The 13,627-nt window shown below is 42.7% G+C and overlaps 1 protein-coding gene across 1 annotated transcript in view; it reads left to right on the forward strand.

Moving 5' to 3' along the window:
- The window catches only part of cactin.S (cactin, spliceosome C complex subunit S homeolog), a 34,762-nt gene extending 21,469 nt beyond the window's left edge, over nt 1–13,293 (forward strand). The window contains exons 8-10 of the mRNA XM_018243524.2: nt 4,187–4,303; nt 11,382–11,668; nt 12,593–13,293. Of these exons, the coding sequence (XP_018099013.1) occupies nt 4,187–4,303; nt 11,382–11,668; nt 12,593–13,083 (895 nt within the window). The 3' untranslated portion in view covers nt 13,084–13,293. The remainder of the gene's footprint in view (nt 1–4,186; nt 4,304–11,381; nt 11,669–12,592) is intronic.
- The last annotated feature ends 334 nt before the right edge of the window (nt 13,294–13,627 follow it).

Here is a 13,627-nt window from a genome sequence, read left to right on the forward strand (position 1 = left end):
GAAGCTTCAGTGGGTCTTCACGGCAAGGTCCATGGCACTTTCGGTAGCAGCAAGGAGGGCCCTGTGGCTAAGGCATTGGGCGGCAGATGCTGCTTCAAAGTATAATTTGTGCCAACTTCCTTTTAAAGGCAAGATGCTCTTTGGAGAAAAGCTGCATGCAATCATAAAAAAAAGATTTCTGGGGGGAAAAGTGTTTTTCTTCTGCAAGAAAGGAAAGGTAAAAGAGGAAGATATGAACCTTCATATTCTGGGGATGAAGATAGATCATTCAGATCATCAAGACAGTATAGAATATTTTAGACAATCATCATGGAGATCTGGTCGTCCAATTTCTAGAGGAGGTGCCAGAAGAGCTGGTGTTTTTTCTTCCACTGCCTTTACGTCACAGCGACAATGAAGGTGTCTTGACTCAGATGGCAGTGGGAGGCAGGTTAACTCTTTTTGCTCAGGTCTGGGCCGAAAATGTTCAAGATCAATGGGTACGCGATACAATTCAAGACGGATTCAGACTAGAATTTGTAGCGGTACCAAGAAGAGATTATTTTTTAGTGTCTTCATTCCGAAGCGCTGAAGAAAGTGTAAGTACATGAATCAACTATTCATGGCAAAGGCAATCGAGACAGTTCCTCATTGCCAAGGAGCATAAGGGTTCTATTCAAGGGTTCTATTTAGTGAAAAAAGCCTCAGGGACACTGAGACCAGTGTTAGATATGAGGAAGTTTAACAAATTCCTGCAAAAAAGAAGTTTCAAGATGGAATCGTTGGGGTCTATCATACAAGCCATCTCAGTCGGAGATTGGCTCACAAATATAGACTTGAAAGATGCTTTTTTCCACTTACTTATATTTGCCCAGAACACAGAAAATATCTGAGGTTAGCGGTTGGGGAGGTACATGTGCGTCAGGTTCCAGTTAGGGGGACACATGGAAGACCAGTTCGCCCAGGGTACCTGGGAGATGGGCCAGATTTGGTCAAATGTCTTAGAACTAAAAGCGATAAAAAAAAACGCCCTATTCACATTCGAAAACTCGTTGAAGGGAAGAAGCAAGTAATGTCAGACAATATTATGGCAGTTTCTTATGTCCAAAAACAAGAAGGCACCAGAAGTATGTTTTTGTTAAAAGAAGCATAAAAGATTTTTCAATGGCAGAAGTGTGGCTGGAAAATTTGACAGCTGTTCATTTGCCAGGAATACAAAACCAGAGAGCCGATTTTTTTTAAGTCGGTCACTATAGACCCTGGAGAATGGGAAGTGTCAAAGGGTTTTTTTTTTTCAAGTTTTTTCAAGTTGCCAGTACAAAGAAGCAGAAGCGCTAGATGGGCTAACAGAAGATTGGTCCGTGGGGTTGATTTACGTTTTCCCTCCAATTCCTCTCATATAGAAGGTTTTGAAGAAAGTAGATCGGGAAGCAGCAGAGGCAGTAGCAGTGGTTCCCTTTTGGCCAAGGAGGCCATGGTTTCCATTAGTTCACAAGTTAACCTTGACGGAACCCAGGAGAATTCACAGGTTTCCAGGACGGTTGTCCCAGGGGATATTCCAGTACCAGGAGGTCCTTGATGGCCTGGAGGTTGAGAGGGAGAGGCTTAAGAAGCTGAATTTAAAAGAAGAGGTTATTGAATTTCTTCTGAAGTCAAGAAAGAGCTCAACCTCAACACAATATTATAAAAAATTTGGGATGTTTGTTCAATTCAGACTTGCGAGTGGTCAGAATCCCAACGTTATAAGAGCCCCTCTCCTGGTGGATTTCCTTTTCGCAGGATATGAGAAAGGTCTTCATCTGAATACACTGAAAGTGCAAGTGTCAGCAGTGTCCGCATTAACAGGAAAGAGTTGGGCTCTGGATCCGTTAGTTCAGAGATTCTTTAGTGCAGTAATGAGAATAAAACCTTGCATTAAGAGAATATCTCCACCGTGGGATCTGCCTTTTGTGTTAGATGCATTAAAGAGCAACTAAAGTCTAAAATAGAATAATGTTAAAAATGCTGTATTTTGTATACTAAACATAAACATGAACTTACTGCACCAGCAGCCTAATAAGACAAATGATTCATGCTTTCAAAGTTGGCGAAGGGGGCTGTCATCTTGTAACTTTGTTAGACATTTCTACAATATCAAGACTCGCACATGCTCAGTGTGGTCTGGCTTCATTTGGGAGGTTAAGCTTAGGGATCGTCATAAATTATCAAAACAGCACAAGTCAAATAATATCTGCCATAGAAGCTGATACAGAAAGACTGATTAATAATCAGAATATAAAGACTGCACTGAGTCTCTGGATACAAATCTCTACAGGGAATCCAGCAATGCTGCTCGAGTCCTGGGAAGTAAGTTGGGGGCGCTCTCCCTGCCATTTGAAAGTATTATTGTTTACCTGCACAGCAGTTGGAGACTGTCTGCCAATTCTTATCCACAGCAGTAGACATTTTTTAAATAAAGTATAATGAAGATAGATTTCTTTTTCATTAAAGAAAGTAAAAATGGGATTTTATATTTTTGCTTTTACATCCCCTTTAACATGGGCTCCGTTTGAACCAATACAGGAAACGTCCTTTTGGAACCTTACCTTGAAAGTCATTCTCTTGGTTGCAGTTAGCTCAGCCTGTCGAGTGGGAGAACTTTCTGCATTGTGTGTCAGAGCCTTTTACGGCAGTCTTCAAGGATAAAGTAGTATTACGGCCTGCCTTTAAGTTCTTTCTATTGTTGTGTCTAAGTTCCATATGGATTTGGAGGTGGTACATCCCTCATTATGTCCGGCTCCAAAAACAGAGAAAGAAGCTCGATGGCATACTTTAGATTTGGTCAGAGCAATAAAAGTCTACCTGGAAAGTCCATGGAGAAAATCAGACCATTTGTTTGTGATTCCCAGTGGATACAAGAAAGGCCAAGCTCCATCTAAGAGGACAATAAATTCCTGGATTAGAGCGGCTATTGCTAAAGCATATAATACAGCAGTCAGTATTATCAAGTCTAAATGCCCATTCCACCAGGGCATTGGCAAGTTCCTGGGCGATAGAGGCAAAAGCTTCACCAGAAGTAATCTGTAGATCTGCTAGATGGTCGTCAGTCAACACGTTTATAAAACATTACAGATTGGATGTTCTTGCTTCACAAGAAGCGAGATTTGGAAAAAAGGTCTTGCAATCAGTTGTACATTATGCTGAATAAAGCTTATTATTTTCACTGCAATTGTGTAGTAGTCCCTCCCTGATACCAGCTTTGTTAGTTCCCAGTGGTGAATGAAATGCCATGGGTGACTAGGAAAACAGATAATTGTTTATTACTCACCGTAATTTCTGTTTCCTGGTCACCTTCGATGGCAGCATTCACCAGGGAATCCCACTCTATGTGGACAAGCATATAACAAGATGGGTGAGTAGGGGAGGAGCTGACTTTTAACTTCTTGGAGGATGTTCTGTCCATTTGGCCCGGAGGGGAGATTAACCCAGTGGTGAATGCTGACATGGAAGGTAAAATTACAGTAAAAAGTAAAAAACTATTTCCTTTTTTCCTGGAATAGCAATGATTGTTTTACCAGAGCATAAGACTTCCTTAGAAGAAAGGAGGTCCCGTGTAAATATTCGGAAGGGGTTTTTACAGTGAGAACTCTGAAGATGTGGAATTCTCTCCCTGAATCAGTCGTACAGGCTAATACATTAGATAGCTTTAAGAAGGGATTATGGAAGATAGCTCATAGAACAAGTTGATCCAAGGACAGGTCCGATTGCCATTTTGGAGTTGGGAAGGAATTTTTCCCTCTCTGAGGCAAATTGGAGAGTCTTCAAATTGTTGTTGTTTTTTTTTTGTCTTCCTCTGGATTGACTAGCAGTTTGGCAGGTTAAAGTAGAATTAAAAGTTTGAACTTTAACTGGAGGTTAGGCTTGGGGGGGTGGGGGTATTGGTGCGAATTATGACCTGAAAATTCTGCATTTTCTCTTCAAATAATCATGCCAGTGTGCCATATTTGTGACAATTACTACAATTTTAAGATGTACGGTATATATATTTTTAAAAAGTTGCAACCCATTTAAATCAGGAGCCATTAAGATCCTTTTTTAATACATTGGTTGCGACCTACTTATTGCAGATTTAGTACTTTGAATGTTATCACTTGTTAAGCATATATTCATGTAACCGATGTTTGAACAAATGATGAGAAACTATTAAAATGCTTTTTGTTAATGGTAGACTTCGTGAGCGGCACCAAGATGTCTTGCGTCAAAAACTTTTCAAACTGAAGCAGGAACAAGGTGTGGAAAGTGAGCCTCTGTTTCCTATCATAAAGCCTGAATCGCCCAGTAACAGGTATTGTAGAAGTGTAGTGTTTGATTTAGTGTTTGTAGTCTGAGCAGGTAAAGCCTATGCAGCTTTTAGTTGAGCCTATATACCTGCACTGTTCTCACAATTTGTGTCTCAAAGTATGAAGTTGCACAATTAGAGATTAACTCTACAGATACAGCGCATTCTATAGTTTAACAGAAAACAGTCATCCTAACTGCACTCAAACTGAAAACACCCGTTATCCCTATGTTTTTCAAACTCTTGACACAATAATCATCCTGAAAAGAGGTAGTACCTTGAAAATATATGAGCTTCATCTCATGAAAATATAATTTCTATACATAATAAATTGGAAATGCTATACCACTCTTCATTATTCACCTTCACTAATCTTTCTTTTCGTGCAGGAGTCAGTCAGCTTTTATGTCTTAAAGATTAGTGTGTGAGGGTGGATCCCTTTGCCTAGAAGATGTATTCGAATTTTTTCTTTCAAAATAAAACAATCCCCAGGGGGCGTGTCCAAGATGGCGATCTGAACAGTCCGGTTTTTGAGCGGCTCCTCTCTCATTACTGATCCTGAGCAAGATAATCACTTTATTTTACGGCTTTGCCAACTGATACTGGTGTCGGAAAGTATGGGGAAACATACCAACCGGTCCAAGGCGGAGGGAACGAACAAACTGGATAAATATCTACAATCTTCCCAGCCTGACGCCGACCACGCGGGTGATCAGGATGCCGCCCAGGCCTCCCCGCCAGCAGATATGGCTGAGGCACCACAGCGGCCTGCTGAACCCTCCAATACTGAGCTATTAACGGCTATAACCAGCGCACACTCGTCGACTACCGCCCATCTTGAAACTATAAAGATTGATATATCGCTACTGCGACAGGACCTGCAGAATTTGCGGGATAGAACTACGGAGGCCGAAACACGCATCTCATCGCTTGAAGACACGCTGGCGCCTGTGCCGAATAACATCACGGAGCTGCAGCGATAGTTAGTGCTGCTTACCGAGCGAGCCGAGGATCCGGAAAACCGCAACCGGCGGAATAACCTGCGACTTGTGAGCCTCCCGGAACAAAGCGAGGGTAAGTCCCCTGAAGCGTTTGCAGACCCTTGCCTCCGGGGGCCCCTCCTCGACCATTTATTATGCGCTTCCTTAACTACAGGGATCGTGACGCAGCACTGGTTGGAGCACGGCGCGTGGGACAATTGACCATGAATGGCGTAAAACGTGCTTTGTTTCCGGATTATTCCCCAGCAGTACAGAAGCAACGCGCTTCGTTTCTGGATGTCAAAAAACGGCTCCGGGCCGCTGGGCTACCCTACGCGATGCTTTATCCAGCGAGGTTGCGGGTGGTGTATGAAGAACGCACACATTTCTTTTTGACCCCTGGGGAGGCAGATCGCTGGCTCATGCTCCAAAATATCGGGCGATCCCCCAGACGAAGCCCACCGCATGACTAACATGGACGAAGCATGTCGACTAATTTGCATCCTGCCAACAACAATGGATGCAGTGAGTAGGCTACTAACGCGGCTCACCTGAGTGACTTCTCTGCTACACATTCTTGCTTCCTCCCGGCGGGCTAGCCCTACCTGTTACAGTATTGCTGCGATGGTGAGCATCTGTGTGACTTGGGATATCCTTGTGTCGGCACTCTTCGCGGTATCCAGCTGCTTGGTTACTACGCAATACTATTGTTGGTCCTGCCAGATTGTACCCACTCACAGTAACTCACTTCTACTACGACGCCTGAAGTTGGACTGTGGCGAAGACTTTGTTAATCTATGACGGGTGCCACCTTCTCCCCGAGGTCTTTCCTTCAAAATGCTGTCCCAGCTCGGGTACCACTGCCTGTGCAGTTTCGCTACTGGTATCCGGCGATCCACGCATTCTATGCTCGTTCAGTGCCTTTATTGGGTTGGCTCCACACCTGGTTCCCCGGATTACTGGTAATGTACATTTTTTTGACTAGGGGCATGGTGCGGTCTGAGACAACCGTGGATTTCGCTGTACCCCTCGGGAGCCATCTCTACTGTGGCGGTGACCACTTTGCTGGATGTAGTACCCAGCCATCTGTAAGTTTCAGTTTGTTCGGAATAGCTGGCATGGTTGCTGGAGGTTTTTTCCCTTTTTTTTTTTTTTTTTTAATTTATTTTTTTAATAACCTTGGCCTAATATCTACCTCTTTACTACTTATTTCTCTCACGCACACGATTTGCTGTGCTCTGGCCGGGACTTCTCTGCTAGTCATACATTGACCCCCTTTCCGGTGACTGTCTACATAATAAACTAAACATCCATGGGAGAGGATCTGCATTTTCTTTTTCCTTTTTGGTTTTTCTCTGGATGACGTTTCCTGCAATTTGGAACAGTTCGGGGTATAAGGCCCACCCAGGTTGGTGGGATGGGCAGGGTGGGGATTTTTGGGGTTTTGTTAATGTCTATGTGATGTTCTGGTTGTGCACCGAGTATATACTTTTCCCTGTCTGTAATTTTGAATGCGAGTCCATGCTACTGATATGCTTTTACTGTTGGATTCCTATGCATGATATGTTATCCTGTCCCTGTGATACCGTTTGGTCCAATGGCTAATATCAAATTGCTGTCCTGGAATGTTCGGGGGTTAAACTCGAAATTTAAGCGGGCACTCATTTTGGACTATATTCATAAATACAGGCCTGACCTTACGTTATTACAGGAGACACATCTCACGGGGCAGAAGCTCCTGGCTTTGAAAAGGTACTGGGTAGGGCACGCGTATCATGCTCCCTTCTCTACACATTCCAGAGGTGTTACTATCCTCGTTAGGAGAAATACGGCATTTGAGTTTTTGTCTATCCAAACAGATTTTTACGGAAGGTATATAATTCTCCATTGTAAACTGAATAACCGCCCTATAATTGTAATTAACATTTATGTCCCTCCCCCCTTCAATATTGAATTACTGAACTTAGTCTCGCAGAAACTGGTTGGGCTCCCCCCGGACCCTGTATGCATACTTGGGGACTTTAATGCAACGACCAATCCGGCTATTGATCGGTCTAGTGGCTCTGATGCAGCCACTCCACACCTGGTTCAATGGATGGAGGGATTGGCTCTATCTGACGTGTGGAGGGGGAAATACCCCACTGCTACCCAGTTCTCTTGTCACTCAGCGAGTCACGCCTCTTTGTCACGAATAGACTTAGCACTAGCGACTGCTGATTTTGTTAAACTGGTGGTGGACTTAAAGTACTTGCCTAGGTCACACTCGGACCACTCTCCCCTGCTAGTTGAGGTACAGATTGGGCCTCACTCGAAACATAGAATATGGCGGCTTTCTCCCCTATGGCTGACTGATGATATAGTAGCTGACCATTGTATTCAGAAATACAAAGAATTCTGGGATCTGAATGTGGGATCCGCGAGCCCTATTATAACTTGGGAAGCATCTAAAGCGGTTGCTAGGGGGGATGTTATATCAGCCGTTAATATGTCCAGGAAAGATAAGAAAGTTCAGGTTGAATTAGCTGAAAAGGCTGTTAAAGAGGCCGAACAGATGTTAGCGCAGGACAAGAGTGCCACAACTGAGGAAGCTTTGCAAACTGCACAAAGAAACTTAGCTATTTTGTATACTGCTCTTACTCGGAAAAGGCTGCTGTATAGTGCACAGAAATCCTTTGATTTAGGGGATAAAAATGGCAAAACTTTGGCCCATTTGGCTAAGCTTACTGCCCCCTCCTCTCCAGTACTACATCTCATGACGGCCCAAGGTATTCAAATTACTGATCCCGAAGACATAGCAGCTGAGTTTGCCACCAATTTCAAAACCTTATACTCTAAGAAAGATCCAAAATACATCTACGGCAGTGATAGACCTTTACTTAGAGGATCTACCCTTTCCTAGCTTGGACCAAGATCAGAGGGCATTTTTGGACAACCCCCTGACTGAATCTGAAATTAGGGACACAATTCTCAGCTTACCTCCCCAAAAGACCCCAGGGCCAGACGGCCTGCCGGCGGCCTGGTATAAGTTACATTTAGAGACGGTTGTTCCCAAATTAAAAGACACCTATGCTGCTGCCTGGGAGGCTGACACTCTCCCCGACTCCTTTTATTCTGCGCTGATCACATTGATCCCGAAGGACGGGAAAGACACGTCGCGTTGGGACTCTTACCGTCCTATTTCTCTGATTAATACTGACATAAAAATCCTAGCCAAATTACTGGCAACTCGGCTCAGCAAAGTTATTACTTCTCTCATCCACAGTGATCAGACAGGGTTTATGCCCAACAAAACGACGGCAGTTAATATCCGTAGGCTCCATACTCACATCCAATTGGCCGCCCAGAGGGGGTATGGTGGAGTAATAGCCTCTTTGGACATATCAAAAGCATTTGACTCTGTCGATTGGGAGTATTTGTGGCGGGTTTTGGAACGATTTGGAGTGGGTCCCACCTTCATTAATTGGATACGTCTCATGTATAAACAGCCAATGGCCCAGATACGGGTCAATGAGATACTATCCCCCCAATTTGTTCTTGAAAGAGGTACGAGGCAGGGCTGCCCCCTATCGCCACTGCTTTTTGCTCTGGCGATAGAGCCGCTAGCTCTCAAGATTCGTGGGACGCAGGAGATTAAAGGCTTACTAATAGGCAGACTTGAGGATAAAATCTCTCTTTACGCGGACGATGTTATTCTGTTCCTAGCGGACAAGGATAGGTCTCTGGAAGTGACCCTGACGGTTCTGACTGAATTTGGAGACATTAGTGGGCTAAAAGTTAACAAATCTAAATCCTCGCTTTTTTCTCTGGGTGGGGACACCCCGAGTGGGCAAGTAAGTGGATTGAGTTGGGTGTCTAAATTTAAATACCTGGGCGTTGTTATCGTGCAGGACCATTCCCAATATCTCGCAAACAACCTAGAACCGACTGTGCAAAAGTTTAATCGGGCCGCCGTCCAATGGCTCAAGTTACCTCTGACTGGGGTCGCTCCAACTTATTTAAGATGATCTTCTTGCCCAAGCTGATATACCCTCTATTGCATTCCCCGGTCTCAATTCCTGATGCCTTTTTTAGGAAACTAAACTCGAGTATTACATCATTTATCTGGGCTAATAAGATCCCACGTATGTCACTGAAATTACTGACAGCGCCAACTGAAAAAGGTGGTCTGGCGCTCCCGAATATTAAAAACTATTATCTAGCTGGCCAGATCTCCTACCTGCACTCTTGGTTTCACTCAGACCTTGATAATACCGCTACTCTACTACAGGCATCCATCATAGGTTCACTGGAAGCTCTTCGCAATGCCCCATACAGGCGTCTCAAAGACTCCCCTCACCTGCCAGAGGTTATGGCACTCCCCATACGCTTATGGAAGAAACGATATAAACCTGTAGATCTGCCCCCCTCACATATTTCTCCTAAACTTCCACTATGGAAGAATGCTGATCTCCCTCATTTCCACAGTTTGCCTGATTTCCAGTACTGGCCGAACTTGGGCGTCAGACATATTGGTGACCTAGTCAGTGGAGAGTTGTTCATGTCTTTAGAACACTTGCGTGGGAAGTTACTCAATCCTACCATCCAACTTTATCGCTATCTGCAATTGCGACATGCCTTTAAGGCTCAATTTGGTTCCTTAACTATCACTTGGGTAAGCTCGAAACTTGAATCTAGACTATGGGATCCACAGACCAAGAAACTGCTCTCGGATGTATATAGGCTACTTCTGGACCCAAAGATAGACCCATTTACCAAGTCCTATCCTAAATGGTCTCAATACATCCCAGAACTTGATCACGAGCAATGGGAGGAAGCTACAGGGAGTATATATGGGTCCTTGATATCCACTCGGGACAAAATGATACAATTTAAGGCTATACACCAACTATATATTACTCCTCTTCGATTGAAACAAATGGGTAGGTCGGTGGATGGGAAATGTCATAGATGTCAAACCCTCAATGCAGGATTCTTTCACATGGTGTGGGAATGTGAGGTGGTTTCTCGCTTTTGGTCAGCGGTTGTCCAATATTTAAGCCAAAATCTTGACCTCCCGGGAGTAAAATCCCCGCTGGTGTGTCTCTTGGGGGTGGTGGAGGAGCTGGTACCTCTAAACAAAACCAGGAATCTTTTACGGGCTACACTTTTTTATGCCAAAAAGCTGGTGGTGATGAAGTGGATGAACCCATACCCTCCCAATATTAAACAGTGGCGGGAATTGATAAATAACACGCTACCACTTATTAAATTGACCTACATTGCCAGAGGTTCACCCACAAAGTTTGATAAAATTTGGGCTTCCTGGGTTGATGCCAATCCCGGTATCTCACTCCCGGAATCACCACAATAGTGGATAGGATTCTTTTTGCCTGATTTACATATGCTTTGATACTGATCTGTACATGTAATGATGTCTCGGTGCACAGCCTTGTATGTGTCTGTTTTGTTGTGTGTTTTAAAACCAGAAATAAACATCTTTAAAAAAATAAAAATAAAACAATCCCTGACCTCTCTGCAGCATTTGTGCCAGAGGCATTTGAGAGAGTTTGTTCTACTGCATCACCTACTGATATATTAGACCTATCTCTATAACATAATAATGTTCTGTCTTTTGCATGTAGAGAGACAGATTGCAGGATCAGGGTAGTGAAGAGTAACGCATATAACAAATACACTTTTACAAAGTGTACAAATACACTTTTAATCGAATATATTTCAAATGTTTTTTATTTCCATGAACTGAAGCTAGTACTACACTTTAATAGTTCCTCTCTAACATGTCAGCCAGTGCTTTATAGGCTTTCGTGTGCAATTTAGAAATGTGGCATAGACACTTGTTCATCAAGATAAAATACAAAGTTGGTGCTCCCAGGCCTGTTAATGTCTCCCTCATAGTACCAGCTAGTGTTCTTAGCAATCCATTTTCTTTTCCTTTTGTAGTAGCATTGTATTATGATAATTAAACACCATTGTGCCAGCAGTTAAACCATGTAATGGGTGTGTGGGTGGGTGCCCAGCAGGAAAACCTTAAAGAGTGTAACCATTTTAGCAGCAAAACCTTTCACAAATAACAAAATATAATCTTCTAATTTTGTATTACCAAGGGAAAATGAGGAGGAGCCTGTATCAGGTCAACCTTCATCATCTACTAGTGCAGTAGCAGAGGAGTCTACAAATGCTGTAGAAGCAGAAGGAAAGAATGAAGGAGAAGGTGGGGAATCTGTGCTGATGGAAGAAGATCTTATCCAGCAGAGTCTAAATGATTATGATTCTGGCAGATACAGTCCAAAGCTTCTTACTGTACAAGAACTACCTTTTGATGCTCATGTAGTAGACTTTGAAGAGGACCAACAGAGAACAGTGCTTTGCAGACAGCAACTTCAAGTCACAGGTATATTTATAATGACCATCTTGGAGTCAGGAAGGAATATTATCCCTCTCTGAAGCAACTGGACATGGCTTCAGATGGAGATGAACTTTGTAGACAGATGGGTTTTTCTACTATAATCACTATTTTGTTATTGAGAGTTTCGGTCTGACACCAACAAGTCTGCTCTGATTGATATCTGGCTGATTTGAAAATCTATGAGCCCTTATGGATGATTTGCTTATTCTACCCTTGGACAATTTACTTGAAGGTTAGGTTCCAGGCTAGGATGAAGCCTGTTAGATCCAGCTAGTGGTGTCTGGTGCAGAATATGGGAATGTTTGCCATGGGCCAAATCTTGTTTGTTACACCACTCGTTGTCTTTGCTTTCTGTGGATAGTAGTGGTATCAAATTGTGTAAAGAATGAACTTTAAATAAGACCTACATATGTTTTTAGGAATCAGCCATGATGTGATTTTTATTTATCCAAAAGAAAAAAAAACAGTTGGGGAAAATGCCAACTGTTTGATTCCACTACTGTTTCAGATCTACAATTTGCAATTCTGTTTCACCAAAACTAGTGGATTTTCTAACTGTTTTGGCCACCTAGGCCAAATTGGGCTGCCATATTGTGGTATGAGAACCTGTTGGGCCTGGTCCACATCAAGTGGCCAATTTGCACTTTACCCAACTGGTTTTCAGAAACCGTTCAGTAGATATTTTGCTAATTTATGACTAGATATGTTAGCAGGCTGTCTGAAGCGACCCATGCAGGTGTCTGTAAGTTGCCAACTTGATCTGGAGGAGTTCAGTCAGCAGCATTTATTGCCCTGTGTATACCTCCCTAAGTGTGCCTTCTATCATTCTACCTTATTGCCTCCCATTAGAATGCTTAATTCCTTCCTTCATTTATAATTTAACTTGCAAATGTCTTTTTATTTTTGTAGGAGATGCAAGTGAGAGCCCAGAAGACATTTTCATACGCAAGGCAAAGGAAGGAATGGATGGAGATGAAGCTCAATTTAGTGTGGAGATTCCAGTTACCAGCAAAGCATACCTTTGGGCTGACAAGTATAGACCCCGAAAACCACGGTTCTTCAACAGAGTTCATACTGGATTTGAATGGAACAAATACAATCAGACCCATTATGATTTTGATAACCCTCCTCCAAAAATTGTGCAGGGCTATAAATTCAACATATTCTATCCTGACTTGATTGACAAGAGGTCTACTCCAGAATATTTTCTTGAAGCCTGCCATGATAACAAAGACTTTGCAATCCTGCGCTTCCATGCTGGTCCTCCATATGAAGACATAGCTTTTAAGATTGTCAACAGAGAGTGGGAGTATTCTCACCGTCATGGTTTCCGTTGCCAGTTTTCAAATGGTATCTTCCAGCTGTGGTTCCACTTCAAGAGATATCGTTACAGAAGATGAGCTGTCATGGACTGCATGTGTCTGCTTTTATTTTTTTTTCCCATCTTGAAATAACGGAAAAACCCCAAATGTACTGTGAACCAGATGTCTTTAAGTAATATGCTTTTGGTAGAACTATTAGCATCTGTTTTGTGTCTAACCTTTCCATCAGTGAGACTAGAATAGCATTCTTTCTGGGGATATTTTGTACAAATAAACATTACATTTAAATACCAAAGTTCTTTTTGTTTTTGTTAAAGTGCTTTTTAACAAGACTGTGATGATTATTATTATTAGATACAAAATAATGATTACATCGCTTTTAACTATTTTTTTGTTTTACAAAGGAAGTAATTTACCATTGTCATATTGAAGGATTTGGTAGCATAATTATCTGATTTTGCTTGACCAGTAAAGTTGCTAAAGATTGACCTATTATCTGTCCATAAAAAATGTATCATAAGTAATGTCTTCTACTTAAGGTAAACCTAAGCTGGATCAGGCCACAGAGGATTGTCTGCATTTGTCCTCTCTACTTACAGTGCAGAAGCTGTCTACCACTAGG

The sequence above is a fragment of the Xenopus laevis genome, chromosome 1S, assembly GCF_017654675.1.
Source record: "Xenopus laevis strain J_2021 chromosome 1S, Xenopus_laevis_v10.1, whole genome shotgun sequence".
Taxonomy (NCBI): domain Eukaryota; kingdom Metazoa; phylum Chordata; class Amphibia; order Anura; family Pipidae; genus Xenopus; species Xenopus laevis.